General features: G+C 43.2%; 1 protein-coding gene across 2 annotated transcripts in view; it reads left to right on the top strand.

Moving 5' to 3' along the window:
* The window catches only part of PAMR1 (peptidase domain containing associated with muscle regeneration 1), a 70,795-nt gene that overhangs the window by 9,306 nt on the left and 41,420 nt on the right, over window positions 1-20,069 (top strand). For both annotated transcript variants that reach the window (XM_065881677.1, XM_065881678.1), the window contains exons 2-3: window positions 12,966-13,142; window positions 18,410-18,538. In XM_065881677.1, the coding sequence (XP_065737749.1) occupies window positions 12,966-13,142; window positions 18,410-18,538 (306 nt within the window). The remainder of the gene's footprint in view (window positions 1-12,965; window positions 13,143-18,409; window positions 18,539-20,069) is intronic.

The raw sequence follows: 20,069 nt of genomic DNA, 5'->3' as shown, positions 1-20,069 counted from the left end.
TAGACATCTTAGTATGGATATGTTCAAGTTTGAATACACATGTACACAGAAAAATGAAAGTGTAGATATGGTTATGTATATACTTATGTGTGCATATGTATGGATATGTATAAACATAGGGTGTAGAGTATTACGGTTTAAAAATATGGGCCAGGTTTGAATCTTGCCTCCGTCATTTATGGCTGGTTTTCTTGGCAAGTTACTTAACCTGTTTAATGTGGCTGTACCACCTCTTAGCCTGTACACTGAGGATAATAGTGTCTTTTTTTTTTTTTTTTTTTTGTGGTACGCGGGCCTCTCCCTGTTGTGGCCTCTCCCGTTGTGGAGCACAGGCTCCGGACGCACAGGCTCAGCGGCCATGGCTCACGGGCCCAGCCGCTCCGCGGCATGTGGGATCTTCCCGGACCGGGGCACGAACCCGTGTCCCCTGCATCGGCAGGTGGACTCTCAACCACTGCGCCACCAGGGAAGCCCCTGTAATAATAGTGTCTTTATATAGGTTTATTGCAGGTGTTAAATGAGATAACCTATTTATTTATTTATTTACTTATTTATTTATTTTTAAATTTTTATTGGGGTATAGTTGATTTATAATGTTGTGTTAGTTTCACGTGTACAGCAAAGTGAATCTGTTATACATATATCAACTCTTTTTTAGATTCTTTTCCCAAATAGGCCATTACAGAGTATTGAGTAGAGTTCCCTGTGCTATACTGTAGGTTCTTATTAGTTACCTATTTTATATACAGTAGTGTGTATATGTCAATCCCAATCTTCCAATTTATCCCTCCCCCTCTTTACCCCCGATAACCATAAGTTCTGCATCTATAAGTCTCTTCCTGTTTTGTAGGTAAGCTCATTTGTAGCCTTTTTTTTTTTTTTTTTTTTAGATTCCACTTATAATTGATCTCATATGATATGTCTTTCTCTGTCTGACTTACTTCACTCAGTATGACAATCTCTAGGTGATCCAGTGGTTAAAACTCCACGCTTTCACTGCAGGGGCACAGGTTCGATCCCTGGTGGGGGAACTAAGATCCTGTATGCTGCGTGGCATGGCCCAAAAAAAAAAAAAGTAACCTATTAAAAATAGTATAATGCTTTGCAAAAAGGGAGCACTCAGGAAATTAAAGTCATCTTCTACTCCTCTCCTTTCTGCTATTTTTCCCACTAGCACACATTTTCCAAGGGATTAAGAAGGAGAAATATTGGGTGTTCTATCTATAGTAGGATGGAAGTTACATGGTCCTCTTGAGGCCCACTCCACCTTGGTCCACAGTCTTATCCTATTCATCTGTTACTCTGTGTCATGGAAAAAATATTCCTAAAGATTCACCATATGTTTATTTCTTTGAGACTTGCTTTATCCCCTTGCTTTTATCATGCATCTGCCTTCCAGCCTTAGGGTGAAATGCCTTCCACATGCTGTGCTTAAGTTTGTCCATGTTTGAAATATGGCTGGTGGTAGATTCTCGCAGGGGGTTGAGGGGATGGTGTCTTTCAGAGTAGGTGATTCTGGGTCCATGATGTTGTCTCCCAAACATGAGATATTGCTCACGACCATCTGTTGTGATTCAAGGGTAGAGCCAGCCAGGAATCCTCAGGCGAAAAGAAGTTCCCCTTCATCTTGTTCTAGCTTGCAGAACTGGAGAAGGCAATCCTAATGAGGGCTAGCCTGCATGAAGCTGCCGCCAGCTTAGGGCTTAGTGAACCATAGGACATGCCATTGTAAGTGCATCACCCTCGCTCAAACTGACATCTGCTCTTGGCCATCTGCCTTTGGTAGAAGGAAAATCTGGCTTCTGCCTGGCATCAGTGAACCTGGATGTGAAGACAGTAACACTTACTCTGGAAGCTCTTGGCAAAGGGGCGGGTGTGGTTGACCAAGACCCCCTTGTAGCCCTGACACACTCTGACTCAGAAAGAAGGTTTTAAAAGTGTTGAGGATTGAGGAGCAGGTCGGATCGTTTGTAGAATTCTTAGGTCTGGGGAAATCCAGATTGGATTTTTAGGGTATAGCTTAAGTTTTATTGTTTTTAACTTAGACATTCTAATACTTTGCTTGATATAATATTTGCTGAGTTCTATTGCCAAGTACGTTTAGATGCATTATTAAATTATATTTTTAGTACCCAATGCTAATAAAAAAAAAAGATCTATTCAGCTCATATTCCAGTGTTTGAAATAACCCAGAAGCAGCTGTCCTTCAAGGGTTTCCAGCACAGTTGTTGAGGATAATGGCAACTTGGTGCTCTTCCAAGATGCTAGAGTTTGGATTTTGTTCCCTTTGCCTATAGATGTAGAATTTCTATTTCTGGAAGGCAAGCAGCGGGAGGTGAGGTATGTCCTAGTGAAAAAGGTGTCTGAAAAGGAGGTATTAGAAAAAAGAGACCAGGAAATCTAGAAGCAAGGGGGAGGATCCCAGAATGCCATGATATAAGCAAGAACGGACTGCTTAAAATTCCATGTACGTGCGGGCCTCTGGAGGAGACATTATTACTCACCCCCTTTGCTCCCTTAGCCATCTGTATTTTAGCTACACGTGATGGTTTTTTAAAAAAATTTATTGGAGTATAGTTGATTTACAATGTTGTGTTAGTTTCAGGTGTATAGCAAAGGGAATCAGATATATAATCTATATATCTATATCTATCTATCTATCTATCTATAATCTCCATTCTTTGTCAGATTCTTTTCCCATATAGGTTACTACAGAATGTTGAGTATAGTTCTCTGTGCTGTACAGTAGGTCCTTGTTAGTTATCTATCTTATACATAGTAGTGTGTATATGTTAAGCCCAAACTCCTAATTTATCTCCATCCCACCACCTCCTGCTATCCCTGTTGGTAATCATAAATTTGTTTTCTACGTCTGTGAGTCTATTTATGTTTTGCAAATAAGTTCATTTGTATCATTTTTTAGAGTCCACATATAAGTGATATCATATGAGATTTGTCTTTGTCTGACTTACTTCACTTAGTTTGATAATCTCTAGGTCCATCCATGTTGCTGCAAATGGCATTACTTCGTTCCTTTTTATGAATGAGTAGTATTCCATTTTATATATGTACCACATCTTCTTTATCCATTGATGGTGTTTTATTCTACAGAGAATAATGGTAATATCTCAACAAACACGCGATTTTTCTTCGAAAGCGCTTTATGCTCATTGCCTCTTTAACTGCAGTGACATTAACAACCCTGTCAATCTACATCCATTCTCTTGGGGTTTAGGGGAAATGCCACAGCAAGGTGTCTTGTCTATGATTGTCCAGCAGCATACAAGAGGGACAGATTTGGTATTAAAATTTGGGTGGTCTGATTACCAAGTGTGTTCATTTCACCAATGCTGCATTCTTAATCTGTAAAGTCAAAGTTGTGAACTCTCTAGAATCAAAATACTGTGTTGGAAAGAATAAGACTTTGGCCCCAGAAAGAGCTGGCTTCTAATCTTTCTTCTTTCACCTGAAAGCTGTGCCACCTGGGACAATTTATTTACCCTCTCTGTTCCTCAGTTTCCTCATCTGTGAAATGAAAAAAATGATACTTCCTTTGAAGGGTGGCTCTGAGGATTCAGTGAGCTGGTATGTTTGAAAGGTTCAGCTCCGTTTCCATGGGGGCTGGGACCCAGGGAGAGAGGAGAATGCACGAGGAGTGACAGTGTGGGGCAGCGTGAAGAGGGGAAGGAAGTGAAAAACTGATTTTTGCTTCCCTACCCCTCCCCAATGTACTAGTGTCAACAAACTAGATTTCTAGGGAATCCATTGTAAGTTTTATCACTGCTGAACCCAAAAGGGGGTGATGGAGGCGTTGACTTTCCAGCTATCGTTACCTCATTAACAAGAGGAGCTGTGAGCAGGGAAAGACCAAGGTCACTGAAGTTGGGAATCCAGCCAGGCTGGGACTGAGGGTCATGGTGATGGGATGGTTTCTCAAAGGCTCAGGAGGAGATATTGAGTCACCAAGGGCCCCAGTAACCATTCCATCACCCCTGACTCACAGCATTTCTGTCTGGGACTTGCCTGGCGTCTGTCATTGGCCGCATGGAGTGGGTGGTCAGACCTTCAGGTAGTTAGGAATGTTGTGTGTTAGAAATCAATTCAGGGAGTTGAGGTAGCACGAGAGGAGGTGGGGGAATGAGTGGGGATGAGAGTGGAGCCCAAGGTGCCTAGCTGCAGGACTCTCTGATTCCTACGTCTTTTTTCTCCCTTTGGTCTTAGATGGTTTATAACATGCAGGACAGTAAAACACTCAGTAGAAATTTTCATTAAATGTGGTTAGAGGGGAGGGCTGTGGGGTTTTTGGTGGGTGCAAAGGCAGACCCTAACATCACGGAGGAGCGGGCGCGTGATGGAAACGCCTTTCTTTGCCACCTGCTGGGGTGGCCTGTGGTTTGACAACTAACATTTCCACCGTATATGGAACAGCCTGACTCATGTTTTCATCAAGAATTCTCTGACCTTTTTCAGATTTACCTTAACAACTATCATGTCAACATATTTCCTTAAAACCTAGTGTTGAAAGCGTGCCACTTGGAGACGATGCTAAGGAGACACAATTGCTCCCTCTGCCATTCTGTGAAGTTAAACCCCTGCTGTTTGAGGGGTTAAGTGTTCTCCATCTTGTCAGCAGTAGAAATACTCAGTGTTGGAGAGCCTTAAAGCAAGCTCCTGGCTGATGAGGGGCTGTGAAAATAATGCTGACGGCCACGATGACAGCCAACTCTCTCTCACTCATTTGTTCATTTGTTCACCACATCTATGAAAGCCAAACCTGTGCCAATCGGTCAGCATTGTTTTCATTGCCGTGGTATTTGCATGGATAAAACCGGACTGAGCAGTTAAGTGTCTTAGGTTTTCCAACATGAATTCAGGAAAAACCAGAGCTGGACCAATATAACTCAACTCTTTTGCGGGCCTCTCACTGTTGTGGCCTCTCCCGTTGCGGAGCACAGGCTCCAGACACGCAGGCCCAGCGGCCACGGCTCACGGGCCCAGCTGCTCCGCGGCACGCGGGATCCTCCCGGACCGGGGCACGAACCCGCCTCCCCTGCATCGGCAGGCGGACTCTCAACCACTGCGCCACCAGGGAAGCCCCAACTCTTTACTCTGGATAGGAGATACCAGGATGGCTGCCCCAAACGTGGCAGCTGAGGAATGGCTTGGGCAAAGCCTATGATACCAAAGTACTCTGCATCTCTTTTTTTATTTGTTTACCCTGATTTTAAAAAGAGGGGAGAGAAGCAGTTGCACATATAGGATAACGATGCAGCAGTTTAAAATCACTTTTGAAGATTACTTAAGGTCAAGAGAAAATGTGAGTAAAGTCGAGAAGAGCAGTTTCTTTTCTTTTAAAAAATATTTATTTATTTATTTGGCTGCGCCGGGTCTTAATTGCATCACGTGGGATCTTCGTTGCCACGTGTGGGATCTTTAGTTGGGACCTGTGGAATCTACTTCCCTGAGCAGGGGTTGAACCCAGACTCCCTGAACTGGGAGTGCGGAGTCTTAACTGCTGGACCCCCAGGGAAGTCCCGAAGCAGCACAGTCTCTTTTCCTTTCTTTTTTTTTAACATCTTTATTGGAGTATAATTGCTTTACAATGTTGTGTTAGTTTCTGCCATATGACAAAGTGAATCAGCTATACATATACATATATCCCCATATCCCCTCCCTCTTGCATCTCCCTCCCACCCTCCCTATCCCACCCCTCTAGGGTCACAAAGCACCGAGCTGATAAAAAAAAATAATAATAATAGGTTACCAGCTTTGAGAGGCAAGAAGATAATCTACACATCTAGCACTTTCTACATGTGGATATGTTTGTCCACTGAAAGAAAACAATTGAAAGATAGACAATATAATATTAAGGTTATTTCTGAGTACTTCTTACTCCTTTATGTATGATCTTATTGTTTGAAGCTTTCACAAGGAAACTTTTACATTAAAATATGGAGTGTTTTATAGAGAAAAAAATAAATATTTTGTCCAATGGAAGAGTTAGAGATGTATGAATGCATATGGTGCCTGGAGCTTTGTAAGTTCAATTTTGCTATGTGATTATGGGCATGTGCTTGACCTTTTGGCGCCTTGGTTGATCCCAAGGTGGTGCTCTGTGTGTTCTTGGTGCTCAGTTTGCGCTTATTTCCTGGGAAGCGCTGACAGGATAAAACTCATTTGCAGCTTAATAACTCTTTGTTCTCAAACATGGAAGGCAAAGTAACGGTTGCTCAACTACAGCAGCTCCTGAAACTAGAGGTTGTCCTGGCCTGTTTCCAGGCTAAGGAAGCAACCGGCTGTTCACCCCCTCCCTAAACCTGGAATTCCGTGGGCCTCCCTTCCCACTCAGAATTCCCTAAAAAATGTCTTTGGCATTTCTCTTTGCTTCTTCCCTACTTAGCTCTTTTCATCACTGGTAAAGTGAAGAGGTTAGAGTGGCGTATTTTAGATTATGAGAAAATGTATTACCTACCTCACTGGGTCATCTTGAAAATTAAATTGCATTAACAATATAAAAGCCCTTTAGCTAAACAAATGCTAACGTGGTTTAGCATGCATATAGGAAAACATTCAGTAGCTTCTCCTGCTGTTGGTATTTCTTTAAGTCCTAGTTTCTGGAACTGACCTTTAGCATCATATTGAAATCCCCTGAAATTTGTACAGCTGAAGCCAAATGACCAATGTGCCCTTTGTCCGTTTAATTCTGATAAATGGAGAAGGAAAAGTCCAGGAGATCACTTTTGTCTGCTTATTGTATTTTCAAACCTCTTCAGCTGATCAACTTTAAATATTTCTCATAGAATATTTCACTTACCTGTTTGTTTCTTACATGTATGTTTTATTTGTTTTTGTTTTTGTTTTTGTTTTTGTTTTGCGGTACGCAGGCCTCTCACTGTTGCGGCCTCTCCCGTTGCGGAGCACAGGCTCCGGATGCGCAGGCTCAGCGGCCATGGCTCACGGGCCCAGCCGCTCTGCGGCAAGTGGGATCTTCCCGGACTGGGACACGAACCCGTGTCCCCCGCATCGGCAGGCGGACTCCCAACCACTGCGCCACCAGGGAAGCCCACATGTGTGTTTTGAGGGCACTTTCCTGTCTCTGTTCCAGCGAGGGGAGAAGGAAGGGTGATGGACTTACCAGACCAGAGGAGCCAAGTCAACAAAAGCATTAAAACCGTCCCCTCCTCCATCACTTCCGTATTCCTGAGAAGTGGTCTTACCTTGGCAAATAAATTTTTATTTGTGATTTTACTTAAACTCCCTTAACCCTGCGAGTCCTGTAGATTTGGTGCTAATGCCCCTGCATGACCATCCACTTGTTCTCATAGCATCCTACATGTCCTCGTCACAATGAGTGATCGTGTGTTTGTGGGATCCTTTATCCAATGTCTACTCCTCTACAAAACTGTGAGTTCCATGGGGCTGGTAATGGTGTCTGTTCTCTCCACTGTATCCCAGTACCCAGCCTCCTACCTGGGATGTAGCAGACACTCAATAAATCCTTGTGGGGTGAAACAATGAATTCATCAGTTCACCCACACCCTTAGCACTGTGCTCAGTGAGAAAGCTGAGGACCAGAGTGGTTAAATGACTGGCTGTGGGTTAACCTTTCCTTTGAGAAGACACAGTTCGTTAATTCCCTGTGGATACTGTAACGTATTACTACAGACCTAGTGACTTAAAACAGCGCAAGTGTATTTTCGTACCATTCTGGAGCTCAGGGGTCTGAAATGAGTCTTAGGAAGCCAAAATCTAGGTGATGCAGGCCTGTGTTCCTTCAGGATGCTCTAAGGGAGAATCTGTTTCCTTGCCTCATTCAGCTTCTAGAGGCTGCCTGTGTTCTTTGGATGGTGGTCCCTTCTTCCATAAACACATCACTCCTGTCTGTCCAGTGCTTCTGTCCTCATGCCTCTGTTTCTGACTCTGACCCTCCTGCCTCCCTCTTATAAGGATCCTTGGGATTACATTGGTCCCACTTGGACAAACCAGCATTCTCTACCCATTTCAAGAACCTTAAATTAGTCACATCTGCAAAATTCCTTTTGTCCTGTAAGGTAACATTTTCATGGGTCCTGGAGGTTAGGATATGGACATCTTTGGGGCTACCACACAGAGTCCTTGGAAAGGAGCCAGCTGGCTGACTTGGCAGACAGCATAGAAATGGGTTTCCCTGGAATCATTCCCTTTGGCTAAGATGATACAATACTCTGGACCTTGCCTATAAAATTATTGTAACACGTTAGGGAGGGCAGAGGTGGGCTTGCTCATTGAGATAAAGAGAAATGCCATTTTAGGGAATTAATTTCCCAGGTAAAGGGAGGCCCGCAGTATTCCATGGCTGGGCCAGACGTGGACTAGCCACCTGCTTAGGGCAAACAGGCTTTGCCCTCTACTGGAGTAGAGCAGACCTTACTTGGCCTCCCATATTTTATTACAAGGCTTATAAAAGCTGCAAACAACGTTTATTCTGTCAGTGTCCCCCAAGAGTCATTAGTACTTGTAAATTCTTAGAAAACCTAGAAGGATGGAGTGCTTGCCCTCGGGTGGGCAGGGGGAGGGGTAAGACATGAGCCACACCCCGCAGGCGTATTAGATGTTCAGAGAGTGGAGAAATCATACAGCTGGACAAGGCAGGGGCTGGTGCCAAGGAATTGAGACCCAAGTTGGGTAACCTGGACTAACTGTTCTAGACCCTTCACCATGGGAGGGAAAGTGCCCCGGTTCTGATATCAGCAAATTATGGGGCGGAGCCAGCTCTCCTGGCTCAGCTCCGAGCTGGACCACTGGACGGGAATATTTGACTGTTGAAGGGAGGGTAGCTCTAGAGTGGAGGCTGGTTCTTTCAACAAGTATTTATCCAGCACCTCTTGCATTCCAGGCCCTTCCCTAGCTGCGGTGAACAAGTTAGGTATTGTTCCTACCAGCTTATGGTCACGTAAGGGAGACAGATGATATGCAAGTAAATGGAAACATAGAAAGGGATTATAAATTGTGTAAGGGCGATGAAAGGAAACAATGGGGATACCGTGATAGAGAATACTATGGAAGGAGGGGCAGAGGCACAAACTTCAGATGAGAAAGTCAGTTGAGGACTGTTCTGAACGCGTGTTATTTACACTAAGGCCCAACGTTTTGACAGAGGCAGTGGGGAAAGCAAATGTGAAGGCCCTGGGATGAGCAAGACCTTGATGGTTTTGAGAAATAAAAGGTGGGAAATAGTGCCAAGGAAAGGTTGCTAGGCTCAGGAGAGAGCAGCTCTCAAAGGCCTTGGGGGCCATAGCAGAGCATTTAGGGTTTGCTCCAAATGCAGTGGGGAAACAACCTAAGCATTTAATTAATTTATTTATTTTTTATTTATTTGGTTGCACCAGGTCTTAGTTTTGTCAGGCAGGCTCCTTAGTTGCAGCTCGCAGGCTCCTTAGTTACAGCTCCCTGGCTCCTTGGTTGCGGCACGTGAACTCTTAGTTGCAGCGTGCATGTGGGATCTAATTCCCCGACCAGGGATCGAACCCAGTTCCCCTGCATTGGGAGTGTGGAGTCTTCTTAACCACTGTGCCACCAGGAAAGTCCCAACATGAATATTTTATGTAAGGAGTTGATATGTGGTACATTCAGAAACTTAGATCCTTGAGAAATATGGATGTCAATAGTGTTTTTCTTCTTAAGCTACTAGTTATCGAATGTTCATTATATACTGGGCACTGTGTTAAGCTCTTTATATACATAATCTTATCTAGTCCTTTCAGCTGGCTTCTGAGTTAGATAAAAGGTACTCATTTCGTTGGATAATAAACTGAGACTGAGTGAGTAAAATAACTTAGCCAAGGTCATATATATACCCAGTAAGTAGCAAAGGTGGGATTCCAAACCCAGGTCTGTCTGATTCCAATGCTTAAGGCTTTAAACACTTTTTTTTCCTCTCACTAGTTTTTTAATATTAAAAAAATACGATAAAAATAACAAAATTTTCTACATTAGCCATTTTAAGTATACAGTTCCGTGGCACAATATTTGCCCTTCTGTGTCTGGCTTCTTTTACTTAGCATGTTTGCAAGGTTCATCCATATTGTAATTTGTATCAGCATCTCGTTCTTTGTCATGGCTGAATAGTATTCCACATTCAGAATAATATTTTATGCTTATACCATGTTCTGCTTATTCACTCATGTCTTGAGGGACATTTGGGTTGTTTCTACCTTTTGGCTTCTGTGAATAATGCTGCAGTGAGCCCTGGTATATAAGTATCTGTCTGAGTTTCTGTTTTTGATTTTTGGGATATATGCCTGGGAGTAGAATTGCTGGGTCATAAAATAATTCAATGTTTAGCTTTTGAAGGAACTGCCAAACTGGTTTCTAGAGAAGCGGCATCATTTTACATTCCCCTGAGCAATATACAAGGGCTCCAGTTTCTCTACATCTTTGTCAATGCTTGTTATTTTCCTTTTTTTTTTTTTTTTTCTTTTTTTGGATTATAGCCATCCTAGTACATGTAAAGTGTTATCTTGTTGTGGCTTTGATTTTCAATTCCCTAATGACTTGTGATGCTGAGCATCTTTTCATGTGTTTATTGGCCGTTTGTATATCTTCTTTGGAGAAGTGTCAGTTCATGTCATTTGCCCTTTTTTTTTTTTTTTTTTTTTTTTGCGGTACACGGGCCTCTCACTGTTGTGGCCTCTGCCGTTGCGGAGCACAGGCTCCAGACGCACAGGCTCAGCGGCCATGGCTTACGGGCCCAGCCTCCCCGCAGCATGTGGGATCTTCCCAGACCGGGGCACGAACCCATGTCCCCTGCATCGGCAGGCGGATTCTCAACCACTGCGCCACCAGGGAAGCCCTGCCCTTTTAAAAATTGGGTTGTTTGTCTTTTCGTGGTTGAGTTGTAGGGGTCGTTTACATATTCTGGATATTAAATCCTTATCAGACATATGATTTCCAAATTTCCCTCCATTTTGTAGGTTGTCCTTTCACTTTCCTTTGTTGCACAAAAGTTTTAAATTTTGATGAGTCCAATTTATCTGTTTTTCTTTTGTCGTTTTTGGTGTCACATCTAAGAATCCAAGATCATAACAAATCTAAGATCATGGAGATTTACTCCTATGTTTTCTTCTACTTTCTTTTACTCTTAACCATTAAGTTCTCTTCTAGATTTTTTTAATAAATTTATTTATTTGTTTTTGGCTGCATTGGATCTGTTGCTCGGTGCAGGCTTTCTCTAGTTGCTGTGAGCGGGGGCTACTCTTCATCGCGGTGCATGGGCTTCTCATTGCAGTGGCTTCCCTTGTCGCGAAGCACGGGCTCTAGGTGCACACGCTTCAGTAGTTGTGGCGTGTGGGCTCAGTAGTTCTGGCTCTCAGGCTCTAGAGCACAGGCTCAGTAGTTGTGGCGCACGGGCTCAGTCGCTCTACGGCATGTGGGATCTTCCCGGACCAGGGATCAAACCTGTGTCCCCTGCGTTGGCAGGCGGATTCCTAACCAGTGTACCACCAGGGAAGTCCTCTCTTCTAGATTTTAGAAGTTATTCACTTCATCCAGCCAAGTTAGAAACATGAGAAGCTCAGCTAAGTAAGTCCTGGTGTCTGTCCTGGAGGGGCTCACAGAATAGAACGGGAAACAAAATCTCAGTAGTGACGATATCATGGTGGTCTCTGCTGGTTGTTCCCAAATGCCAGTGTGAGGATCTTTGCTGCCCCACCAGTGTTTGTAGAAAAGAAAACTGGAATTTTTTCATAAAACTACATGTATTCAGTCTAAGGAACTGTCCCTTATTATGCAAGTGGTTCCTTTCTATGATGCTAGAATGTTCTTATGACAGAAGGTTGAGAGAAGATGGTGAGAGTTCCTTTAAACTGGTCTACTTGGCAAATTGAGAATGAACAGTTCTGTGTCAGACTTCCAAATTTAGGGGAGGAAAACAGAAAACTAAACTATGAAATTCAAGAGGTTAGAAGCCACCGCAGATATTAGGGTTGGTTTATATGGGCCTACAAGGCGTGTTGGGGATCCCTCCCTGGGGTTTTTAGGGAAGCCTGATTCACTTTCTTCCTCAAATACCTGACCTATTTCTGCTTCAATCGTCATCTTTGTGCAAAATTTTTAGGAATAGAGAGTTGGTGCAGGAAGAAGAGCAAATCAAAGCTAGGTCTGTTTCTTAGCCTGGATTCCTCCGGGCAGCCTCCGACTGATTCCTTTTATAGTTTTTGCCAAATGATTTTTCCTTTTTCATTACCTAAGGTATATTTTAAAAAAGACAGACAGAAAGAAATTCCACCCAGAAAGGAGCACTTTTTTTTCTCATGGGAAAGAATGCTCAGTTGTTTTTAGGGACTGAATGAAGTTCTGCCAATGAGTTCACTCTTGTAAAACGTTGAAATTCTCCCAAACATACTAATTAAGATGGTTTTTGTCTTTTCTGTTGGTTTTAGCTTTGAAGATACCGTAAAAATGGCATGTTGCGAAATCGAGGAGCCAGGTTTGGAGGAAACGATGTGGTTCCTACTTGGCATTCAGCCTTGCGCTTGATGGACCTAGTCTAGAGAGTGGTCACCAAACTTCCTTGATGGCCCAAGAGCCTGGGCTGTACTGTACAGTTGTGCAGTCTAACGGTTCCTTCTGGAATTGTGCAGTGCACAACCTGTGTAGCTGTAAGCCTTGGCCTGATGTACCCCGGCAAAAACAGAAATGAGCCCAGACACTCAGGAAATGTATGCTTGTTTATTAGTTATTTATGTGTATGTGTGTCAATCCACGTAGATTGTATATGGATAAAACATGATTTCTTTTTTTGATTAAAAATTAAAAATGAATAGCAGTTTGAACAAATTTCATCTGTGCCCCAGTGGATGGTTCTGAACATCCTTCAGGCAGGGTGGCACGTTTGTAGGGCAAGGTCGCTTCTTGGCAGTAAGGTACTTACGGGTCTTACCTGCTTCTGCCAGGCCCTCCATCTCACCTTCTGGTTTCCGTTTCAGAGTACACAGTCATTAATGAAGCCTGCCCCGGAGCTGAGTGGAACATCATGTGTCGGGAGTGTTGTGAATACGATCAGGTTAAATGCGCCTGCCCTGGGAAGAAAGAAGTGGTGGGTTACACCATCCCTTGCTGCAGGAACGAGGAGAATGAGTGTGACTCCTGCCTGATTCACCCAGGTGCGTGTGCAATGGGAGACCTCAGGTTGCCTTCGTGTTTTCTGAGGTCAGAAATAGGAGCACGCTGAACACGTGAATTCTGACAGGTAGACATCGGGAGGCTGTGATGCCATGATGATTAAGAGTGGCGTAATTCAACCCACTCTAACTACAGGCAAAGGAATTGGAGGAGTTAGTACCCTTTTCAGCGTTAAGCTTATAATGCTGTAGATTTATCTACTTAGTCATTCATTTAACAAATAGACTGAGCAGCTCCTTTATACCATGACAGGTAGTGGGAATACAGTGATTTTTAAAAAGACACATTCCTGGCATTTCCAGAGCTTACAGCTTAGTGGGCGAGATGGAGGAGTAAACAGGTGGCTGTAATGCAGCCTGGCAGGTGCTGTGACAGAGAAGCATGGGTACCATGGGAGCCTGGATGCGGATGGGCCAGAGCGTCATCCTCGACTTCTGCTCTTCCCTTCACTCCCCCATCCTACCACTCCCAAATTATTCGAACGAACCAGGAGGCCCTCAGGAACTTTCTTTTGAGGAAAGCTATAGAAGAGGAGAGAAAACGGGGCTTAAGTATACAGGTGTTACATCTAAACCATCTTCCTTCTTGGAAGAGAGTAATGCTGAGCTTTAAAATAGAAGTGACCTCAGGGCTTCCCTGGTGGCGCAGTGGTCGAGAGTCCGCCTGCCGATGCAGCGGACACGGGTTCGTGCCCCGGTCTGGGAAGATCCCACATGACGCGGAGCGGCTGGGCCCGTGAGCCATGGCCGCTGAGCCTGCGCGTCCGGAGCCTGTGCTCCGCAACGGGAGAGGCCACAACGGTGAGAGGCCCGCGTACCGCAAAATAAATAAATAAATAAATAAATAAATAAAAATAGAAGTGACCTCAGTATGACCTTTGCACATTTGATCCAGAAAAGAAACCCACCGTTCCAATTCCCTGATGGTGAGAATGGTTTGTAGGGAAATAGTTGAGTAGTGCCTCCAAAGTTTCTAAGGAAATTTTGAGAGCTAAGCCAGGGTCTCCTGACTAGGGGTCCTTGGCAGGGATTCTGAAGTCTTTGAACAATTTTCAATATTTTCAAAAGCCTAGCGATTACTGTTGTTATGAGGGTGGGGCTTTGGTTTAATGAGCTGGCATGAGGTCGTGGAATAAATAAGAGACCTTCATAGGCAGTGCTGTGTGCTTCCTACTGCATCATATAGAAGGGCATCAGCATCTGCCACGCCTGCACCCAACATCTTCTTACATCATACAGGAGGCACCCAATATCACCACGCCGAATGGTGCTAGGAAGGATCTTTCAAACTGAGTAGTGAAGAACTGTCCCATATCAACCATCTGGTTGCCCTGAAAGGAGAGGCTAGAGAAAGGCTTTTTTAGAAAAAAAGATTTTCAAAAATAGTGAATTGGTGTCCTAGCAGTCCCTACTGGTGATCAGAGAGGTTTCTCTGTGTGTGTGTGTCATTATGAACGCAGGCATTTTAATTTATTTATGTGATTTAATCCATTTCAGTCATTATTTATTTTAATGCACACAACTCATAACACTGGGTGCCCCTTTATGTCTTTCTGTGTTCTTCTGACATGACCACACTGTTTTTGAAGACTTCTTGATTTCTCGCATGACAAGATATTTTAGCCTCTTCTTGTATATTTTCTGCCCCAGATCTGGAATCAGCCACTTCTCAAAAGAACTTTGGTCTGAGACCACGATCTGGTCACCTGAGGTGTGCCTTGCTATTGGACTGTCATTGTTACAAGGTTTTGTTTGTATGTTTTTTTAAGTGGATGGAGCTGGAAAACATGTATTTTTTAAAATGAATTTTTGCTGCTCCTCAAGTTCAAATGTAATGTTCCAAGGTTGTTAATTAACTTCTTTGATTTTATATTTGTATGTCTTTTCTCTCATGGTGAAAATCCTGTTCCCTGATAATATTAACCTAATCACCTACTTGCTTTATCTTATAATTGTACAAAACAACAACAGCACTATTGGTATTAGTAATAAGACCACTGATGATAGTGATTTTTCTTCACCTTAGAATATATCTCACTAAGTATATAGAGTCAAAATACTATGTTTTAAAGCCAATTGATGTAGTTCTTTTGTCTGTGGTGTTATAACATCTACTTGACGTGTAGTTAGGTTTATTGTTTCTGTTTTCTATATTTGACAATACAAGCAAATATGTGTGTGCATTTCTGTATCTTTCCCCTTCTTGCGCAAAAGACAGCATGCCATAAACACTGCTAACTGCCTTGCTTTTTTCTCTTAACAATATAGGCTGGAGATCACTCACTGACAGTAATAAAGCAGTTTTTTTTTTCCATTTCTTTTTACAGTTGCATAAAACTGCATCATGTGGATTACCATAGTTCATGAGTATTTGGGTTGTTTCTAGCTTTTTGCTGTTGTAAATACTACTAGAGTGAATAGCCTCAGGCATACATCAGCTAGCATTTTTGCAGCATATCTTTGGGGTACATTCCTGGAAGAAGAATTGCTGCATCAAAGGGAGGTGCATGTGTCATTTTGCCAGCCTGTGCCAAATTCTCCTCCATGCATTGGCATTCACAACAGCCATGCGTGAGAACCGTTTTCCCGACGTCTTGCGACAGAGTGTGTGCTGTTCTGGAATTTTGTCAGTTTCAAAGGTGCGAAATGGGATCTCAGCCTGGTTTAAGAATTTCTATCACTTCTATCATTATGCTGGACAATGATTCTTTCTCTTGTGATGGCAGTAATTGCACGAGGATCGATGTCCAGGGGCGTGGTGGTGGGGATGGCAGGGCTGACGTCCAGCAGTGGCCAGTGGCACTGGGGCCCTCAATGGAGCAAGGTGGCTGTGTGTTTTCGTGCGTTTCTAGGCTGTGTGGCTTGGACCTCGGTCCTCTAACCCTTCTGGCAATACCGTGAGCTACTTAGCGTCTTTTTAACACAGCCTTGTTGATCTTAAGCACCAGGCTGGTTTTTGTGGCTTGCAACTAATGGCCCGGATGTTACCGTGCTGAGAGCTGGCAGGGTCGTAGAGGGCGGACTCTGAGTCCATTGGCCTCCTTGGTGGCACAGTGGGTAGGAAATCGGACGGGAATGTGGCACGTGGGCGAAGATGGCCTTTAAAAGACCATCTTTTAAAACAGTCTTTTAAAGGACCACTGGGACCCAGTTATGGGCCATGTGAAATTTGATGAATCATATTAGCAATTCTTTTCCGGTCGGAAGAGACACTGGGAGAGGGAAGCAAAGTCAGGATGGTGTGCAGAGAGAGAGCTACAAGTCTCTCTCCTACAGAAATCACACATATGTACACTGCATGTATATACTACAGGCCAATGAAAACCTAATTTTAGCCAAAAGCAAAGAAGTATGCTATTATATTAGCTCAAGGAAATGCTGGTTATCTTGAACAGCTCAGAAGCCTGGATTATTCATCCATTCATCCATTTATTTATTCGCTCAAATCTTAAATAATAATATTTCTGGAACACTTATTATGTGCCAGATGCTGTATTAAGTGGGGGGGATATAATGTTGAACATGGTGCAGTCCCCGACTTCAGTCTGTACAGGAAAACAGGCAGTAGGCAGTTAAAATTGAGCATGCTATATGCTATGGTGGGGATAAGCCAAGAGGAGGTATGGGAGTGCAGAATAATAATAATAGTTCATGTTTTGGGGGTACTTGCTATGTGCCAGGCCCTTTACACGTGTGAATTTAATTTATAAAACAACTTTATGAGGTGGGCGAGGACATTGAGGTACAGAGAGCTTAAGCAATCTGCTCAGGGACACACAGCTGGACAATGGAGGCGCCAGAACTTAGCACCCCGTTTTAATAAGTGGGATTGGATTATCTCTACCTCTCCTCACTCTCCCCCACCCCTCAGGAGACCATGTTTTAAAAATAACCCTTGACTAGAGTCTGCTCAACCCTCTCTGGTGTGGCCTGCTGGTCAGGGGGAGCCTGACACCTTCCAGGGTGAGCCCACTACTAGGCATTAAGGTTGTTTCGGACGGCACGCTCTGGTTATAGAAGTGTATGCCATAGAAGAATATTTAATGGAATGGGAAGATGGTTGCTATCTATTATCAAATTAAAAGGTAAGTTATTAAAAACAGAATGTACAGTATGTAGTATAAGCATACTTTTAAAAAATGTGTTCATATATATAGAAAGAATTACTGATCATTTTCTCTGGGTGATGGAAGTTTTGGTGTTTTTAATTGAATTCTTTTTGCCTGTCTGAATTTTCTAAATATCCCATAATAAGCACGTAATATTTTTATAAAGAGAAAATATACCCTGTTTTGATGGATTCTACATTTTACTACAGGTTATTTCGTTTTGCATTAAAACATCAGCCACAAATGAAACAAGCCAGACACAAAAGGCCATATATTGTATGATTCCATTCATATGAAATGACTGGTAGATTACTGGTTGCCAGGGATTAGGGCCGGGGGTGGGGATTGGCGAATGGGGAGTGACTGCTAATGAGTATGGGGTCTTTTGTGGGGAAGGTGATGAAATGTTCTAAAGTTAGATAATAGTGATGGTTACGCAACTCCGGGGTATGCTAGAACCCACTGAATTGTACACTTTAAAAGAGGGAATTTTATGGTATGTGAATTATCTCCATGTGGACTTTTTAAAAACTAATGCATCAGAACCAAAATGTGCAATCAGTCTGGAAGCTGTTACTAAATGTTTTTGACATCTCATAGTACTTTTCAGGTTACTGACGTTACGTGAGATATGGCACCCTTGTAAAACATGAAAAATTTACAACCAGCGAGAGGGTTTTCCTTCAGTACAAACAACAGTGTAATTTAGATTTGGTTTTCATATAGTAATAGGCATTTGCTGTCAATTAGTCTTAAATTTGGAGGTATTTTCATCAATGTTATTTGCTTTATAAAACATAGTGATTACAAAATAATTTTAAATAGCATTGTGTTTTATCGAAACTTAAAGTTCATAATTATGACCAGAAATGGAATATATATATAAAAAAAAAAAAAGCCATCAGCCACTAACTAGGAAGATGGTTCAGACCACCCTCCTAAACTCCTCAGTCTGAATTCTGGTGCCTCTAGCGTCTTCCTAGGAATGAGCATTTTTTAATAAGGGCTTTGGCACCTTTCTAGGTCCAGATGCCCTTAGTTGAGACAAGGTCCTGGGAAGGTCCATAGTTTCTCTCTCATGCAGCCCATTAGAACCTGCATGAGCTTAATCTAACACCCTTCTGCTTGGAAAATTTTCAGGTTGTACCATCTTTGAAAACTGCAAGACGTGCCGGAACGGCTCGTGGGGGGGTACTCTGGACGACTTCTACGTGAAGGGCATCTACTGTGCAGAGTGCCACACGGGCTGGTACGGAGGAGACTGCATGCGTGAGTAGACCCTGACAGTTCCATCTCTGGCGTGTGCTCCTTTAAAGTCTCAGCTTTGCCACGGACTAAGGTTTATCTTATTGGACTCTGAGTTCTGGAAGGTTTGTGGCCAGAGGGCTTTCTAGGTAAGACTGTAAAAAACAAAGATGTGTTTCCATCTGTGGGGTGTGGATTGTGGACTTCTGTTTGGAATTGGCCACAGGAGGTTTCTGTCTGTTCTTAAATCTTCCCCTCTCTCCTAAATGAAGCCAACGCATCTGCACAGAGCATGCCTCATGTCCACTGAGAAGCAATTGCGTGTTGTCATTGGTCAGCAAGCAGTGAATAAGGCTTCAAAAATGCTAAGTCTGTAGTGCATTTGACATATGAATTTCTATTGGAAACCTTCTTGAATCCTGAGTTAAATTCCTGGAACCCATATCAAATGGTCAGCATGCCACGTGTCCCAGGAAAGGGATTCTTTCTGGGTTCTGCTCGATCTCCAAGAATTACTAAATCTTTATTAGTGTCCCCCTCTGAGTCAATAATCCTTTGAAAATGGAGTGGAAATCTAACCTGTCTCAGTTTAAGATTCCCCTCTGCAGCAACTGAGAGGCAGGATCTGGAGCAACGTACGAACTGTCGTTGTTTCGTTAAAAGCCTGTTTCACATGTTTCCTATTTGAATCAGGAGCAGTCAGGGTGGTCTTAGAGTCTAAGTAATTATACTCTTATGGACGATATTTCCAGTCTGTAGAAATAGAGGATGGAGTGCTATTGGTGTTCTTTGCTTGATCAAACCTGTTGCAAAATGCAAGAGTCTGGGGCAAAGGGTGAGGAAGATACCTAAGTCTATGTGATTTCAGACCCCTTATCCTCAACCACAGTACTCACCTACCTCCCAGCGGTGAGTTCTTCCTAATAGCTCTGTTTTCTCTGCAAAGCAGGGTATGAAATCTCTAATGATAGCAGAGTAGAAGGGAAGCTGAGGCTTGAGAGTACCAAAGTTTTGGGACAGCCACGTGATGAATGAGGAAATGCACCAGCTAGCGATGATTTAAAGCATGTCCAAGCAAGGCTGAGGACCCAGTTGAAGCTGGAACTCCTGTGTAGGTGATGCAGCCAGGACAGGTGGATGATGCTTTCTGGCAACATGGTAGCAGAGATGAATAAAAGCAGTCATTTGGTTGATCCAAGAGTTGGCTGAGACGTGATTGTCCAGGGGTCCAGGTTGGGTAGGACATAAAACCAAAAAGAACCTGGTAAAGAGAATAGGGACTGGAGGTCTCGATGAGATGGAAAAGCAGGCTTAGTGATAATAAAGCAATGGAACATGTAGATGGAAGAGGCGTTGTGCTCAGAGAACAGAATTTCTAAGTTGAAGCTTTCAGGGGTGGTGGTGATAATGTGTTCATATAGATTTGTCAGTTTTTGCTGTGTAACAAACAACCTCAAAAGGACAGATGTGTATTTTTCTCTATCCTGGGTCTGTGAGTTGGCTGGGGTTTAACTGGTTTCAGCTGGGTTGGCCTGGGTTGAACTCTAGGGTTCAG

This window comes from Phocoena phocoena, chromosome 8 (genome assembly GCF_963924675.1).
Source record: "Phocoena phocoena chromosome 8, mPhoPho1.1, whole genome shotgun sequence".
NCBI classification, from domain to species: Eukaryota; Metazoa; Chordata; class Mammalia; order Artiodactyla; family Phocoenidae; genus Phocoena; species Phocoena phocoena.
Note: the sequence above shows the minus strand (reverse complement) of the source record. Positions and strands in the feature narration are given on the sequence as shown.